The sequence below is a fragment of the Scyliorhinus torazame genome, chromosome 19, assembly GCF_047496885.1.
Source record: "Scyliorhinus torazame isolate Kashiwa2021f chromosome 19, sScyTor2.1, whole genome shotgun sequence".
In the NCBI taxonomy this organism is placed as follows: domain Eukaryota; kingdom Metazoa; phylum Chordata; class Chondrichthyes; order Carcharhiniformes; family Scyliorhinidae; genus Scyliorhinus; species Scyliorhinus torazame.
The window spans coordinates 69,558,440-69,575,824 of record NC_092725.1 but is presented as its reverse complement, the minus strand read 5'-3'; the positions used below and the strand labels follow the sequence as shown (position 1 = coordinate 69,575,824).

Sequence of the window (17,385 nt, the reverse complement as noted above, 5' to 3'; positions counted from 1 at the left end):
CCTCTGTCGTGGGCTTGTTAAATACATTTATTGCAGGAGTGCTCTATGGATATGAAGGCCCAGATATCTGCCCCCCTTTGTCCTGAATTGACGAGTCTAAGCTGGAGCATTGGTGGGTCCATTGTAGCTGGCCTCAGAGCACTGAAGCAGACAGGGAGGAAGAAAAGGTCGATGGGGTAGGGCACATGTAGGGGGAAGGATGAGACTCTGCTTTTTGCGATATTCTACAAAGCTCACACATTGGTGACACATCTAAAAATAATACATGTAAGATGAGAACCCCCAATGAGAGTCAGCACCTGCAGAGGAGGATTTTTTTGTCCGATCGGCGGAAAGAGGAGGACTTTGTAAATGTATAATTTTTCTGTTGTCAGATGCTTTTTGCTTTTTGAATGTTCTGTTATGCTAAGAATGAAGGTATGAACGCTTGCACTGATCTTGTATTTTTTATTTTTAAAAGAAAAATGAGACTGCTATCTAAAGTATGTTTTGTTACACACCACAGGGATCACAGAAAGGAAGACAGAATGATCATACCGTGACCCAATATCATTACACTCAATGGCCTGATATGGGTGTTCCAGAATATGCCCTTCCTGTGTTAACGTTTATAAGGCACTCAGCAGCTGCTAAGACCAATCTTATGGGACCTGTTGTAGTTCACTGCAGGTACTTGACATTATTCACAATAGGAACATTTAAAATTGGAGCAACTTGATGGTGTTTAAATGTTTTTAGCTTTGAACTGGTGCCAGAGTGAGTGCTGCACTGGTAAACAATGCTTCTTACCCTGTGTTTTCTATCAGCGAGTGAGCATTCTCATCATAGCTGCAGTGAGTTCAGCACTGTTTGTCTCCGGTTAAGGTCCAGATCACCATAATAGGAAATCTCGCTCAGAAGGGTAGCAAAGAAGGAAATCAATTAATATCCTTTGTCAAAGTGGTCATACGGAACTGGCAGAACCGGCAATCTTTACAAAGTCCCAGGAAATTCAGTTTAAGGCCCAGACCATTCCTGTGCAATCTCCTTTGAACATACGGTGGGAATCTGCCATCAGGTGTCATTTAGACTGACGTTTCTTTGATACTGAAGGAATGGTCTGGACACAGTCAAGGTACATTCTCCTAAAAGGGAAAGGTAGTGCAAATGAATCCAGAGATCCCTGCATTTAAAAGGAGATAAAAATGATGAGGAAGAATAAAGGTGCTTATGACAGGTGTCAGGTAGAAAATACAATTGAGAACCAAGAGGAATACAGAAGGTTCAGTGGGGAGTTGAAAAACCAAATTAGAGAAGCAAAGAGGGATTATGAGAAAGGACTGACAGCCAATATAAAGGAGAATACCAAAGTCTCCTTTCACCATATAAATAGCAAAAGGGTGGTAAAAGGAGGTATGGGACTGATTAGGGACCTAAAGGGAATTCCACATGGAGACTGGCAGCAGGGCTGAGATATTAAATGAACACCTTGCATACATCTTCACTAAGGAAGTAGATGTTCCCCAGGACATGGTGACATTTTAAGACAACTTTCAAAAGGAGCAAATGTGATGTGAGAAAAAACTTTCACACAATGAGTGGTCAGGTCTGGAATGCACAGTCTGGATGATGGAGGCAAGTTCAATTGAGACTTTTAACAGGTCATTAAATGATTAATTGAATAGAAACAATATGAAGGGCAATAGCACTAAATCATGAGGCTCATTTGGAGATCTGACACAGGCGTGATGGGCCAAATGGCTTCCTTCTGCGCCATAATAATTCTGTAATTCCTTGTCGGATACACTGTGTTCAGATTTTAGACCACACTGAGACTAACCTGAGGTACTTTTCCAAGAAAATCAGGGAATTCTCCTGATAACTTGGCCAACATTCCTCCCTCAAATAATTCCAATAATGACAAATGAATTGACCATTCATTCAACTTACTCATTTTATAAGTTTTTGCTGTGCTTGGGTTGATTGTCATGTCTGCTTGCATGGTAACAATGACTGCATAATGTGTAGATTATATGGGAAATTGGTTGTACATAGGGATGGGTCAAAAACTATATAAATGAAGCTCTTTCTCATGCTCAACATCAAGACTCAATGTTCACCAGTGGGTAAGATCCCAGCAGTTGTGAAAAATGATAATCAACTATGTGCATTTTTGTTTTCATTCTTGGGTATTGCTGGTTCGGGCAGCGTTTATTACTCATTCCTAAGTACCCGTGGAAAGATGATTACAATGTGTATTACAATCTTTATTTCATTCTCTGTAAAAGGATTAAGAATTGAGACTCGAACAAAGGGATTTGGGAATTCTAATTGTAAAAACAAAATATACTATGTATTTTTGCTACTGTAGACACCTGCAGAGATAGATACGGTCATGGTGAAGGATTAAATAGTTTTCCAATTTGATTCATTTTGTATTTTTAAATGTCATTTCTCTTGCAGTGCCGGTGTTGGAAGAACAGGCACATATATCGTAATAGACAGCATGTTAGAACAAATCAAACACAAATGCACCGTTAATGTGCTGGGATTTCTCAAACACATCAGAACACAAAGGAACTATTTAGTGCAAACAGAGGTAAGAAAAGCTGAAGGGGTTGGAAGGAGAGGTCTTGCTTGTCATAATATACACCAGTATATTATGGTGCAGACACACACACACACTGATGGACATGCAGTGGGACCAATCAGCATACACAACACCGCAGCCAATCACCAGTGAGAGCACACGTACTATAAAGCCAGGGGACAGGAGAGTTCCCGCTCATTCTAGTAGCAGCCAGATCGGAGCACAGAGCTCACAGCCTGCAACACAGACATTCACCATGTGCTGAGTGCATCACCTGGTTAGGACTAGGCAAGGGTCAACAGTTAAAGCTGGTATTGCATGTACGCACAGTTCAAGTATGTTAATATAGTTAACCTTATAATAAAATTGAGTTGCACCACTTCCAGTGTTGGTGACCTGTGTGTGATCCAGAACACCCAACACATCATTGCTGATGGCTTACTTTCTTTGTTGGAGTAAATAATTGCGAGCAAGGATTTTTGGCTTGCAATGCAACAATTCGACCTCCTTTCCTATTTTGAAATATAGAAAGAAGGAAAAGACATCATTATGATTGAAGAAATGTCAGATGTCACATTTATTTGAAACGCAAGAGGGAATTGTGAGATACATTTAGAATATATCGTGTCAGGCTGGAGAAACAAATGACACCAAAGGACCTTTCTTTGACTTGTGCCACTACAATACCAGAGCAACATGTTACAAGCTGTTGACTAAAATGAGCAAGAAAACAAGCTGCAAACTCAACTCAGTTGAAATTGGATCTAAAGCTTAAATGTTAAAATTGAACTGTGATAACTAACAACATTTCTTGGGTGTAGCCTTCAATTTATCCGGCAAATGTTGAAAGGAAGTCCTATATCATTACGTGTTGTCCTGTTGAACGTATTTAAATCACGGAAAGGAATACGGAAATTAAAAGATAAAATTAGGCAAACCTTTCCAAAACTGGCATGAAATTAAACTGAAAATATAACCACTTTGATTCCAAAGATTAAATTAAAAACATGGAACCAATCACTGTTATAACTCACTTATTAAATCACTTGTTATAATTCACTTATTATGAGAAAGCACGTTTTGTTTAAATTTCTTATTTGTGGATCGACTAAATAGCAAATGGAGCGAGAGACGCTGAATGATTTACTGGAAAACAGTTTCAAAATGATTTGCATCCATGGTGCTGTGTGAACAGAAACTGAAAGTTCTGCCTCACAAGTAGTTTTTGCAATGAAACAAACCAGTTTAAGTGTGGCCAGGGGAAGAAAGCACACTGGTCAGCACCAGGGGGAGCACATCCTAACATCCATGGTACTGATGCTTCTTAGTTGCCAGACTGTCTAGGTCAATGTCGCTAACATGTTGGTATGATTGTAGCCTGTTCACTAAAACCAATTGTCTAATATATCTTCTCAATAGGAGCAGTACATCTTCATTCATGATGTCCTGGTGGAGGCCATCTGTAATAAGGATACCGAAGTTCCTGCCAGTCATTTGTATGCCTATGTCAATGCTCTTCTGACTCCTGGGCCCTCAGGGAAGACAAATCTAGAGAAGCAATTCAAGGTGAAGCCATTGAATGTCAGTTTTCAAGAAGTATTAGGCAATTTGGCGTGCCGTTCAGTGGGAGCAGAATTCTGATATTGTCCGAGTTATCTAACACTGTGTTCACTTTACCTGGCCACCTCCTGAGTGCTAGGCCCAGCTTATTACTTTACTTTTCTGAGTGCCAGCGGTGGCTCAGGTAGTTGGATTCTTGTCTTTGTGTCACAACGTTCTGGGTTCCCGTACCAGCCTCCCCGAACAGGCGCCGGAATGTGGCAACTAGGGGCTTTTCACAGTAACTTCATTGAAGCCTACTTGTGACAATAAGCGATTTTCATTTCATTTCATTTTCAAGTCCCCTTACAGGACTTGAGTAAAATAATCACAGCTGACACTCCAGATCTGTAATGAGGGGAGCTAAACTGTTCAGAGGTTCTGTCTTTTGGTTGGGATGTTGAATTGAGTGAGGTCTCAAATGCCTGTGCAGGTGGATGTAAATCACAACTGACACTCCAGGGGCTGGATTCTCCATTATTGGGACTATGTCCCCATGACGGCGTCAAAACGGTACAGTTTTACTCCTGAAAATCCTTGATCAAAGGGGCACGAATCCCCAGCCCTGTAGGGGGCTAGCAGTGAGCTGGAGTAGATCTCGCAGCTTTTGCTGCAGATATGGGCCCCCGCACGTCCGAGTCAGAAGCTGCGCATGCGTATGGCGGCGGCCTCCAGTGGCCTTGCCGTGCTCCATGGCCGATTCAGACCGCGGAGCTAGACCCACCAAGGAGACCCCCCCCGATCGGCCGTGCACCCGACCCTTAACTCCTGCACAAACATTCCAGACCACCTATAAGGCCCCCCCTGGCCTCCGATCCACCCGCCCCTGACCAGGGCGGCTGTGGACTGTGTCCGCAGCCGCCACGCGAGTATCCCGACCAGTCGTCATGACTTTGGCCGGTCAGGGGCGGAAGATGGCAGACAGACCTCTGGCAATGGCCCCAGGCGGCGCAGGAGTACGCCGCTTTCTGTGGCCGCAGAATCGGTGAACCAGCGCTGGTCCCAATTTCTTACGGGAATATCGATTCTCTGCCCCCGTGCCGGCCGCAATTCCGGCGCGAGAGTGCGGAGAATCCAGCCCCAGTTCTGTAATGAGGAGAGCTGAACTGTTCAGAGGTTCTGGTGTTTTGGATGAGATGTTGAACTGAGTGAGGCCTCAACTGCCTGTGCAGGTGGATGTAAAAGATTCTAGGTCACGATTTTGGAGATGAGTCGGGGACTTAGCCCTGGTGTCCTGGCTAATATTTATACCTCCATCAACATCAGAAAAACAGTCTATCTGGTCATTGCTGTGTGTGGGAACCTGCAGAGCACATACTGGCTGCTGTGTTTCCTACATTACAGCAGTGACTACACTTCAAAAGTACTTCATTTGCTGTAAAACACATTGAGACATCAGACGGGCGTGAAAAGCTCTACATAAATTCAAGACTTTCTGCTGTATTTTCTTGATGTTGCTAGTTAGTGTCAGCAAACAAATTTGTTTGGTGTACTCCTGACCCCACCTCAATTCCCTCAACCACCAAATCACCGGGTCCCCAACACCGGGACAAGAGAGCCATTGCTAGTTCGAGTGACCAGTTTAGCAATGTAACAAATGAAGGTTTAGAAGAAAAGTGGATTATAAATGTATTGAGCAATTTAAGGGTTAAAAGCCTGGGGTTAGAGTGTGATTGACTGCGGTGGTCCTGGGTTTTTTTTCAAAAAAGATTCTGTTTTGCAGGTCCTGGGAGCTTTTAGCAGCCAGAAGGTGAAATTGACAGAGGAATGTGTTCTTCAGTCAGGGCTAATGCATTGTATTTGACTGGGGACAGTACCTGGGGAGTTAATGTGCTTTCAGTCCCTGGAAAGCTCATTTGCTTTTCAGCTCAGGGGATGATGGCAATGCTGAGTGGAGCTAACAGTGGAGCTAAGGCAGAGAAAGATTTTTGAGGAGGTTTTTGGGAGATGAGTTGAAGTCTGGGGCGGGATTCTCCCTTCTGACGGCAGAGTGTTGACGCCTTCGTAAAAACCGGAGAGTTTAACGACGGAGTTATCGGACCGCTAAGTGTAGCGATCCTCTGCCCTACAGGAGGCCAGCACGGTACTAGTGCGACTTATGCTCAGATGTGCACCGCAGGTCTGCGCATGCGCGCTGCAACTGGCGCGAATGTGCACTGCGACCGGCGCGAACCCGTGTATGATCGGTAGCTTCCTTCTCCGTGCCGGCCCCGATGCAATATGGCGTAGGACTACAGGGACCGGCGCAGAGTAAAACAGGCCCCCACAAGGAGAGGCCAGCCCACCGATCGGTAGGCCCCGATTGCGGGACAGGCTATGGTGGAGGCCCCACCCAGGGTCGGAACCCCCCTCCTCCACCCTCCCCCAACCAGGCCGCCCCCGACAGATGGACGCAGAGGTCCCGCCGGGTAAGACCACATATAAACCGCGCCGGCGGGACTCGGGCTTTCTTGGCAGCCACTCGGCCCATTCCAGGCGGAGAATCGCCTGGGGGGCCACATAGAGCGGCCCCCAACCATTGCCGCGCCGACCGCGCCCGCGCCAATGGTGGCGAATCGGCGGACCGGTGTCAGGGCAGGGCCGCATGAATCGCACCCGGCCCGGGGATTCTCCGACCCAGGGCGGGCTGAGAAAATTCCGCCCCCGATCTGGCTACTCATTTTTTTAGACCACAAGTAAATGCAGTTTTCTTCCCTGTTAGAATAGTTTAAAAAAGTAATAATATTTTAAAGCCGAGCAGTCTCGCTTGAAGACTCGGAAGAGGCTGAAATAAACCAGTCAAAACAACTATTTGAAGATATTCAGCCAGAGTCTGAAGGGGTTCGAACAGGAGTCCAAATCCGTTCTGTGAAGCAAGTCTTACTCTGTGCCAGGCTGATTATAAGATGGATTGCGGGCTGTATGTTTATTTTCTTGTTGTTTGATGGGAAATTGAGTAGTTTTGTTAAGGGGTAATTGTAAGTGGTTTTCTTTCGGTGTGAAGGTAAAGAGTTTAATATTGTATTCGTAATAAAGTTTTGTTTTAAAATACCAACGCCCGATTTCTTCATGCAACCACTCCTGGAGCGAATCATTCTTTCCGTATAGTCTTACAAATAAACTAAGATATTGGCGTTTTGGTCCAGTATCCTAGCCATGGTTGGGGTCTGGTCTGGGATCGTAATAGCAATGTAAGTCAGAATGCTGTTATTGAACTGCTCCAGCTTTCAGAGCAGGGTCTGCAACAGAAATGGTTCTAAATCCTAACTTTTGAATCCCATGTATGAATTGAATGCAAGCCTAAATAAATGAACTGTTTTTGTAGTAGACCGGAGCAAATCTAAAATAAAACAATTAGGTGTGCAAAAAATGCTGAAAATCTGAAATAATATTAAAAAATGCTAAAAACAATCAGCAGGTTGGACAGTGTCTGCAGAGAAAGGGAACACGAGTGAACGTTTTAGACTAGAGTGACGACTTCCAAAAAGTGAAAGATGTTACCGTTGAACAGAAGCAGAGTGAGGAGAAATGTGGCAAGGAGAAAAAATAGAGAGAGCTGGATGTGAGTTAATGACTTGAAGATGGTGTAACAAAAGGAGGCAATATTTAAACATATAAGAAACCCCTCAACATTAAGGGCAGAGGACAATAAAATACATTTCAGATGTGATTCCGCATAGAATCATAAAATACCTACAGTGTAAAAGGAGGTCATTCGGCCCATTACTCCTGTACTGACCCTCCAAAAGCTGTCCTATTGCCGTAACCCCACCTAACCTTTGGTGCAATTTAGCATGGACAATCCACCTCACCTGCACATCTTTGGACTGGGAGGAAACCGGAGCACCCGGAGGAAACCCACGCAGACACGGGGAGAACACGCAAACTCCACACAGCCAGTCACCGGAGGCAGAAATTGAATCCGGCACTGTGAAGCAGCAATGCTAACCACTGTACCAGTGCCACCTGCATTGAGCTGTATCTCAACAGCTTGGTCGCCTCAATGTGATGATGACTGCCCCACATGCAGAATATACGGGAAACTAAATTATAGGAAGTACAAATAAATCACCTAGACAGAGTGTATGGGGCCCTGGAGAGTGGTACAGGCAGAGGTCATTGGGTCTGTATTGCATCTGTTACACTGGGTTGGAAGGAGCCAGGAGAAAGGGAGCAGGAATTGTTGGGGGGGGAGGGGTGGGGTACCAGGGTAAAGGACCCACGAGTTGGGGCGGGGGAAGTGCCAGGGGAAAGGGAGGGGAGATTGGGGGAAGGTGTGTGTGTGTGTGTGTGTGTGGGGTGGGAGGTGATGGAGAGGTGGAGCAAATAGTCATGGTGTGGAAAGTCCCTTTGAAATGCTGAATGGAATGCAGACCAGAAGAATTGTTTGTTGGTAATTTCATGGCAGGAGTGGAGGAACCGTCAAGAGGTTGATTGGTTGACTGTGGTAGCTGGAAGGTGTGATCAAGTTGGATTCTATCTTGGCTCTGGGAAGGAGAAGATATGGTGAAGGTGGAAGTGTGTGTATGGGAGATGTGACGGACACAGTTGAGGTGTCTGTTTATCATGGTGGAAGGGAGTTGCTGCATGTCCATACATGGGTATACCCTAGTGTGCATTAGCACCTTAAGAAGCCACCTGAATTTGCAGAATAAAGTTTGATGTTGTCGGAGATTCGATAATCAGGGAGCCAGAAACTGGGAACAAGAACTGAGTAACCAGAATCAGAGATTACAGTTTAAACGGGAAGGAGTTTAAATTCAAATCCATTTTATATATTCACGTTGAGGATACCAACTCTGCATTTCTCTTCATTTCTCCCAACAGTTGGTAAGCCAGCCCCATGCCAAGCAGTGTGATTATTCTGCAGCACTGAAGCAGTGCAATAGAGACAAGAACAGAAATTCTTCCATCATTCCTGGTAGGTTGGAAGGTCAAGTTTTTGAAAGCTTATTTAAGTTTTTATTTGAATAAAACTTACTTTAAGGAAGGTTTGTAAATTGCAGACAATACCACTATCACGGTTTCCTCTGATATATAACCAAACCATATGGGCAATAAATGGCTTTATGGAAAATCCCTGTATAGTACCATAGATGTCTGCTGTATAGTACCATAGTGTGTGCTGTATAGTACCATAGTGTGTGCTGTATAGTACCATAGTGTGTGCTGTATAGTACCATAGATGTCTGCTGTATAGTACCATAGTGTGTGCTGTATAGTACCATAGTGTGTGCTGTATAGTACCATAGTGTGTGCTGTATAGTACCATAGATGTCTGCTGTATAGTACCATAGTGTGTGCTGTATAGTACCATAGTGTCTGCTGTATAGTACCATAGTGTGTGCTGTATAGTACCATAGTGTGTGCTGTATAGTACCATAGTGTGTGCTGTATAGTACCATAGTGTGTGCTGTCGGCATTCGCTTTCCCACAAGAATTCTGAAATCCTGAACCTTTACAAGGGAGCCGGTCAGTATCATTGATTATCACTGATTATCATTGTAACCAGTAAATGGCTTTGTTTAAATATTCTAGTGGAGAGATCAAGAGTTGGACTCTCAACAACAACTGTAGAGGGCGCCGATTACATCAACGCCTCTTACATATCGGTAAGGATCTTCAAAGCAGTCTATATTGGTTTAATCATAATAATAATAACCTTTATTGTCACAGTAGGCTTACATTAACACTGCAATGAAGTTACTGTGAAAATCCCCTAGTTGCCACACTCTGGCGCCTGTTTGGGTACACGGAGGGAGAATTCAAAATGGCCAAATCACCTGACAAGCACGTCTTTCAGAACTTATGGGAGGAAACTGGATCATCCGGAGGAAACTCACTCAGACATAGGGAGAAGGTGCAGACTCCACACAGACAGTGACCCAAGCCATGAATCGAACCTAGGACCCTGGCGCTTTGAAGCAACAGTGCTAACGACTGAGTTACCATGCCGTCCATAGATTGTGTAGGTATAGACCAGGAGTGTGTTGGGAGTGGGCACATAGAAATGAGCGGCCTCCTTACCATTAGGCAGAGCTGTCAATCATTCACAAAATGCAAGCCCCTCACTTCTCAAAGCTTAAAGATTTGGATGATTCATCCTTGCCGTTTTAATCCTTCTCCTCCTAAAGGAATGCAGCCAGGAATCAGCAATTACTAGTCTTCCAGGTCTAGGATGTTTAAGGAACTGAAACTGAGCAGAAATTTGAACCCAGCAAGGGTTTCATAAGGGTGAAATGAGCTCATAGGCCACAGCTTGGATATCTCTCGGCAACACCAGTGGTTGCTTCTAAGCAGCGATCAAACAAAGTATGGATCTTGACAGATTTTACTCCATCTGGAAATCTGGGCTTCTCTGCAATGACAGACACGCCATCATACATCATAAGAAGGAGTAAGCACCCTAGTGTGCAACTGGTTAGAGAGCAGACGTTGACTTACACTTGAGAGAAGGAGAGAGCAATGACTCAGCACAATCTGCCCATCTAATCTGAAAGTGAATGTTAGACCATAAGACATAGGAGCAGAATTAGTCCCATCGCGTCTGCTCCGCTATTCAATCATGGCTGATATTTTTCTCATCCCCATTCTCCTGCTTTCTCCCCATGGCCCCTGATCCCCTTGTTGATGCCTGAAAACACTTAGTCAGATTACATTTAGCAACTAATCTGCGGTTACACTCTTGTTCTTGCCTCATGCATTTGATTTCCTTTTCTCTGAATTCTGGAATTGATTGGAAAAAAACATCAATTTTACTGATCCTCACTGAGACAACATGGTGTATCTGAATGCGTGCAGCATTCATACCAAAACAGATGAATTAATAGTACAAATCGTATGACTTGGTAGCCATTTCAGAGACATAGTTGCAAGGTGACTAAGGTTGCAACCTAAATATATTAGGAAAACGTGACGGGGTAGCTCTGTTAATTAAGGATGCTATTATAATGGTAGTGAGAGGTGACCTTAGTTCACAGATCAATGTGTAGAATCGATTTGAGCAGAGATAAGAAATAGGAATTGTGGGAAGTCACTAGTGGAAGTAGTCTACAGGCCTTCTAACAATGGCTACACTATAGGACAGAGTAAATAGGTAGAAATAATGAGGGCTTGGAAGGACGGTACCTCAATAAACATGCATGATTTTAATCTTGATTTAGATTGGATGAATCATATTAGGAATGGTAGCCTGGAAGGTGAGTTCATAGATTGTATTTTAGACCTGGCAATGTACAGTGAGATAGGATTAGTTAATGACCCCACAGTAAATGAACCTCCAGCCAACAATGATCATAAAAAGATAGAATTTTGCATTCAGTTTAAGGGTGCAGATCTAAAACAAATTCATATTTTGTGATGAACGGTTACTGCCGTATCATCATGTAAGGTGATGTCCCCTTTAAGACCGGGCTTGGAACCCTGGGGACTCCGCCTCTGGCTCCGCCCATCTGGGAGCCATACATAAAGGCCTGCCTCATGGTCTGTGTAACAGTCAGCTCTCGTCTCTAGCTGTAGTATAGTTATTAGTCTAATAAAGCCTTCTTTACAGTTTAATCTCTAAGCATCATTATTGAGGGTACCTCATATTTTAAGCTTAAATAAAGGTAATTAGAAGGGCATGAAGTCAGAATTTGCTAAGATGAACTGGGAAAATAGGTTGAAAGATGGGACAGCAGAGAAACAGTGGCAGACATTTAAGGAGATATTTCATAACTCTCAGAAAAGATATATTTCATTGAGAAAGAAAGGCTCTCTGAGAAGGATGCACCACAAATGGCTACTCAGGAAATTAACGGTAGTATCAAATTGTAAAAAAAGGTTAATTGCTGCAAAGATTAGTGATAGATATGACAGATTTTAGAAATCCGCCAAGAATGACTGAAAAAATAAGGGGGAGAAATTAGAGTATGAAAGAAACCTACCTAGAATATAAAAAAAGATAGTAAGAGTTTCTGCAAGTTCTTAACAAGCAAAGAAGTAACTAAGTTTGATCCCTTAGAGGGTCAGAATGGGGAATATCCAATGGGGAAATAAGGAAATGATGGAAGCATTGAATGGAAGCATTATATTTGCCTTCACAAAACCTACTATTAAAATTTGAAAATCAACATCTATAAAGGGGTCAGAGGAAACGCAGACCGAGGAGCTGAAACACAAATGGGAAGAGGAGTTAGGAGGAGAGATAGAGGATGGTCTCTGGGCGGATGCATTGAGTAGAGTCAATGCGTCCATATCATACGCCAGGCTCAGCCTGATACAATTTAAGGTTGTTCACCGGGCACACATGACAGTGGCCCGGATGAGCAGGTTCTTTGGGATAGAAGACAGGTGTGCAAGGTATGCGGGAGGACCAGCAAACCATGTTCATATGTTCTGGGCATGCCCGAAGCTGAGGGGATTCTGGCAGGGTTTTGCGAATGTCATGTCCAAGGTGTTAAAAACAAGGGTGGCACCGAGTCCAGAGGTGGCGATTTTCAGAGTGTCGGAATATCCAGGAATCCGGGAGAAGAAAGAGGCAGACGTTCTGGCCTTTTCCTCCCTGGGAGCCCGGAGACGGATACTATTAGCTTGGAGGGACTCAAAGCCCCCGAAGTCAGAGACGTGGCTCACTAACATGGCTAGCTTTCTCTGTCTGGAGAAAATCAAGTTCGCGCTGAGAGGATCAATGTCAGGGTTCGTCCGGAGGTGGCAGGCGTTCGTCGACTTCTTGAGAGAAAATTTACTGTCAGCAAAGAGGGGTGGGGGGGGGGGGGGGGGCTTAGATTAGTTTGTAAGAAAGGTGGGACCTGTGAGGGAGGAAGACGGCTTTTGCACTATGTTTATATTTGTATGTACACTGTTTTTCTTCTGTTATAAATCACAAATACCTCAATAAAATGTTTTATAAAAAGAAACATTTTAAAATCAAGAAGTAAAAGCAAAGGAGGAACTCAATACAATCACTAGGGATAAGTTACTGGGAAACACGTTAAAACTGAAGGTTAACAAGGCCCCTAGGCCTGATGGCTTTCATCCGAGGGTCTTAAAAGAAGTGGCTGCAAGGATAGTAGATACGTTGGTTGTGATCTTCCACAATTTGGGATAGCACAGTGGTTAGCACTGCTCTCTCACAGTGCCAGGGACCCGAGTTCGATTCTGACCTCAGGTGCCTGGCAGTGTGGAGTTACCATGTTTTCCCGGTGTCTGTGTGGATTTCCTCCGGGTGCTCTGGTTTCCCCCCAACAGTCCAAAGATGTGTAGGTTAGATGGATTGGCCATGATAAATTGCCCGTAAGAGTCCAAAGGTTAGGTTGGGTTGCAGGGATAGGGCGGAGATTGGGTCCATGTAGGGTGGTCTTTCGAATGGTCGATGCATACTTGATGGGCCGAACGGCCTCCTTCTGCACTGTAGAGACTTTACGAATTGCCTAGACTCTCGAAAGGTCTCAGCGGATTGAAAAATCGCTTAAAAATCGCATTACTCAAAAAAGGAGGGAGACAGCAAACAGGAAACTATAAGCTAGTTAGCCTAACTTTTGTCATACGGAAAATCCATTTTTAAGGAAGGAGTAACAGGACATTTACAAAATCATAATGGGATCAGACAGAGTAAACATAGATTTGTGAAAAAGAAATCATGTCTGACTAATGCCACATGAATGGTTATTACACACTGTAAGAACTCATGGTGTAAGGGGTACATATTATCATGAATAGAGAGTTGGTTAGCTAACAGGAAGCAGTGAGTGGGGATAAATAGGTCATTTTTGTTTTAGCAAGCTGTAACTAGTGGAGTGTTACAAGAAGTAGCGCAGTCAACTATAAACAGTCTATATCAACTACCTGGATTAATCTATATCAATGACTTGGGGGTGATGATCGAGGGGTATTTTTCTGACTGGAAGTCTGTGTCCAGTGGGGTGCCGCAGGGATCTGTGTTGGAACTCTTGCTGTTTGTGGTTTAATTTACCATTAATCCACTGCTAGATGATGAGAGCGAGAGAACATAGGCTTTATTACACAAGAACTTGCCTGCCTGAGATCGCTGTAACAACTGTACGCCGCCCCCAGGCGGCCGGTCTATATACCGTCGGGAGGGGGGCAGAGCCCACCAGGGTTCCAATACACACATGGAAAAGGGATCATATTACAATACTCTACAGACAACTTATTCTGGTGAATACATTCACCCCCTGTTAAAAAAATGAAGTCCAGCGGGGGTGAAGTGGGGTCATCAAATGTTCAGTCTGTCTGGAGGCCGGACTGTTCTATTGGACCTCCTCAGCCCTGGCGGTGCGGCGGGTGCTGCCGACGTGGTCGTTGACTCCGGGAGTGTGTCGTCTGGAGCTTCGGTCTGGCGTGTCGGCGACGGTTGAGGAGTGGGGGTAGGCAGGGGGGTGGTGGTTAGCGGTAAGGGGGAGGTGGATGGCAGCAGCGTGGGCTCGGGACAGTACAGAAGCCCCGGGGGAGCGTAAAGGGTTGGGTGGGGGTGGTAGACGCGGGGGGGGGGGGGGGGGGGGGGGTGTTGGCATGGGATCCAGCAGGGGCCAGGTCCTGGAGGGAGATCGTATCTTGCTGTCCATCTTGGTGCACGATGTAGGCGTATTGGGGTTGGCGTGCAGCAGCTGGACCCTCTCGACCAGGGGGTCGGTTTTATGGCACCTCATATGCTTCCGGAGAAGGACAGGTCCCGGAGTTGTCAGCCAGGATGGAAGCGAGACCCCGGAGATGGACTTCGTAGGGGAGACAAACAAACGGTCTTGAGGGGTCTCGTTCATGGCTGTGCAGCGAAGTGATCTAGCGGAGTGGAGCGCGTCGGGGAGGACCTCCTGCCAGTGAGGAATCGAGAGACTTCTAGACCGAAGGGCAAGAAGGACGGCCTTCCACACCGTCGCGTCTCCCTCTACACCTACCCGTTTCCCTGCGGGTTGTAGCTCATAGTCCTGCTCGAGGCAATGCCCTTACTGAGCAGGTGCTGACGCAGCTCATCGCTCATGAACGAGGTGCCCCGGTCACTGTGGTAGCGAAGGGGAAGCAGGAGTATTCGTCGATGACGGTCAGGAAGTATATATTACGGTTGGTGGAAGGGAGGGACCCTTTGAAGTCGATGCTGAGGCGCTCAAACGGCCGGGAGGCCTTTACCAGGCAGGCCTTGTCTGGCCGGTAGAAGTGTGGCTTGCACTCCGCACAGACTTGGCAATCCCTGGTCATGGCCCTGACCTCCTCGGTTGAGTCGGGCAGTTTGCGAGCTTTAATAAAGTGGATAAGCCGAGTGAGCCCCGGGTGACAGAGGTCATTGTGGATAGCCTGAAATCGGTCGTCTTGCGCGCTGGCGCATGTGCCGCGGGACAGGGCATCTGGGGCTCATTGAACTCCCCAGGACGATACTTAATATCATACGTATAGGTGGAGAGTTCGATTCTCCACCTCAAGGTTTTGACGTTTTTTATTTTGCCCCGTTGTGCGTTGTCGAACATAAAGGCAACCGACCGTTGGTCAGTGACGAGGGTGAACCTCCTACTGGCTAGGTAGTGCCTCCAGTGCCGCACAGCTTCCACAATGGCTTGCGCTTCCTTCTTGACAGAGGAGTGTCGAATCTCGGAGGCGTGGAGGGTTCTAGAAAAGAAGGCTACTGGCCTGCCTGCCTGGTTGAGGGTGGCAGCCAGGGCGACGTCTGACGCATCACTCGCTACCTGGAAGGGGATGGACTCGTCCACCGCGGGCATCGCGGCTTTGGCAATATCGGCCTTGATGTGGCTGAAGGCCGAGCGGGCCTCAGCCGTCAGGGGAAATATAGTGGCTTTGATAAGTGGGCTGGCTTTGTCCGCATAGTTAGGGACCCCCTGGGCGTAATAGGAGAATAGCCCCAGGCAGCATTTGAGGGACTTGAGGCTGTGGGGGAAGTTCTATGAGGAGGCGCATGCGGTCAGGGTCGGGCCCTGGGACTCCGTTTTCCACGACATAGCCGAGGGTGGCTAGCCGGGTTGTGCGGAAAACTTACTTCTCTTTGTTATATGTGAGGTTGAGGGATTGGGCGGCCTAGAGGAACCTCTGGAGTTTGATAAGTGGGCGGGCTTTGTCCGCATAGTTGGGGACCCACTGGGCGTAGTAGGAAAAGAGCCCCAGGCAGCGTTTGAGGGTCTTGAGGCTGTGGGGAAAGGGAAGTTCTATGCGGGGCGCATGCGGTCGGGGTCGGGCCCTAGGTCTCCGGTTTCCATGACATAGTCGAGGATGGCTTGCAGTCGGGGGTGAGGTTCGCAAACAGCGATGGGGGGGGGCGACCTTAGCGGTCGCGAGGCTACATGCAGTGAGCGGGGTAGGGGTCCATCGAACTTTAGCGTCAGGCTTCGGTGACCGCATTGGAAGTCGAGTCCAAGCAGTTGGGGTGCGCAGAGATGAGGGAGGACATACAGTTTTAAATGGGCGTACTCAGCGCCCTGTATCGTGAGGTTCGCGACACAGTACCCCCGGACCTGTACCGAATGGGATCCGGAGGCGAGGGCGATTGTCCGGGACGCGGGGTAGATGTGGAGGGAGCAGCGTCTTATCGTGTCTGGGTGGACGAAGCTCTCTGTGCTCCCGGAGTCGAAAAGACAGGGGGTCTCGTGCCCATTGACACGGACGGCCATCATCGAGTTCTTCAGGTGTTTTGGCCGCAACTGGTTGAGGGTAACTGCACCGAGCTGCGGGTAGTCTGCGTGGTCGGAGGTATCGGTGTCGTAAGATGGCGACCCTCACGGGTCGCACGTGTCGGGCTGGGTTGGAGGTGGCGACCAAGATGGCCGTCCCCATCGGTCGCACGTGTCGGTTGGTGCTGAAGATGGCGGCCAATATGGCCGTACTCACGGGTCGCACGTGTCGGGCTGGGTTAAAGATGGCGGCCCCCACGAGCTGCACGAGGCAGATGACGCGTCTGAAGGGGGTGGTGCCGGCAGGCACGCAGCCACATTGTGGGGACTGCGGGCCTGTGAGTCCGTGGGTCGGGCCTGGTACGCTTTCGACTTCGGGGCTTTGGATTGGGCCAGCCAGACTCTGGCGAAATGTCCCTTTTTGCCACAGTCACTGTATGTCGCGGTGCGGGCTGGGCAACGCTGCCGGGTGTTGGCCCTGACCGCAGAAGTTGCAAGGCGGTCCCCCGGGCGGAACGGGCAGCCTCGTGGCACAGGCCTGGGACGTAGTCGGGTCTGGTGAAGGCCGCGACTGTGGTGCCCACGAGGGGTTCGCTCGGTCTGCCGGGAATGTGCTGAGATTCTGGT

General features: G+C 46.9%; 1 protein-coding gene across 4 annotated transcripts in view; it reads left to right on the top strand.

Annotated features, from left to right (window-relative positions):
- The window catches only part of ptprz1a (protein tyrosine phosphatase receptor type Z1a), a 261,674-nt gene that overhangs the window by 230,820 nt on the left and 13,469 nt on the right, over positions 1–17,385 (top strand). For all 4 annotated transcript variants that reach the window (XM_072484494.1, XM_072484493.1, XM_072484495.1 and 1 more), the window contains 5 exons: positions 506–669; positions 2,443–2,578; positions 3,989–4,135; positions 8,975–9,068; positions 9,686–9,759. In XM_072484494.1, the coding sequence (XP_072340595.1) occupies positions 506–669; positions 2,443–2,578; positions 3,989–4,135; positions 8,975–9,068; positions 9,686–9,759 (615 nt within the window). The remainder of the gene's footprint in view (positions 1–505; positions 670–2,442; positions 2,579–3,988; positions 4,136–8,974; positions 9,069–9,685; positions 9,760–17,385) is intronic.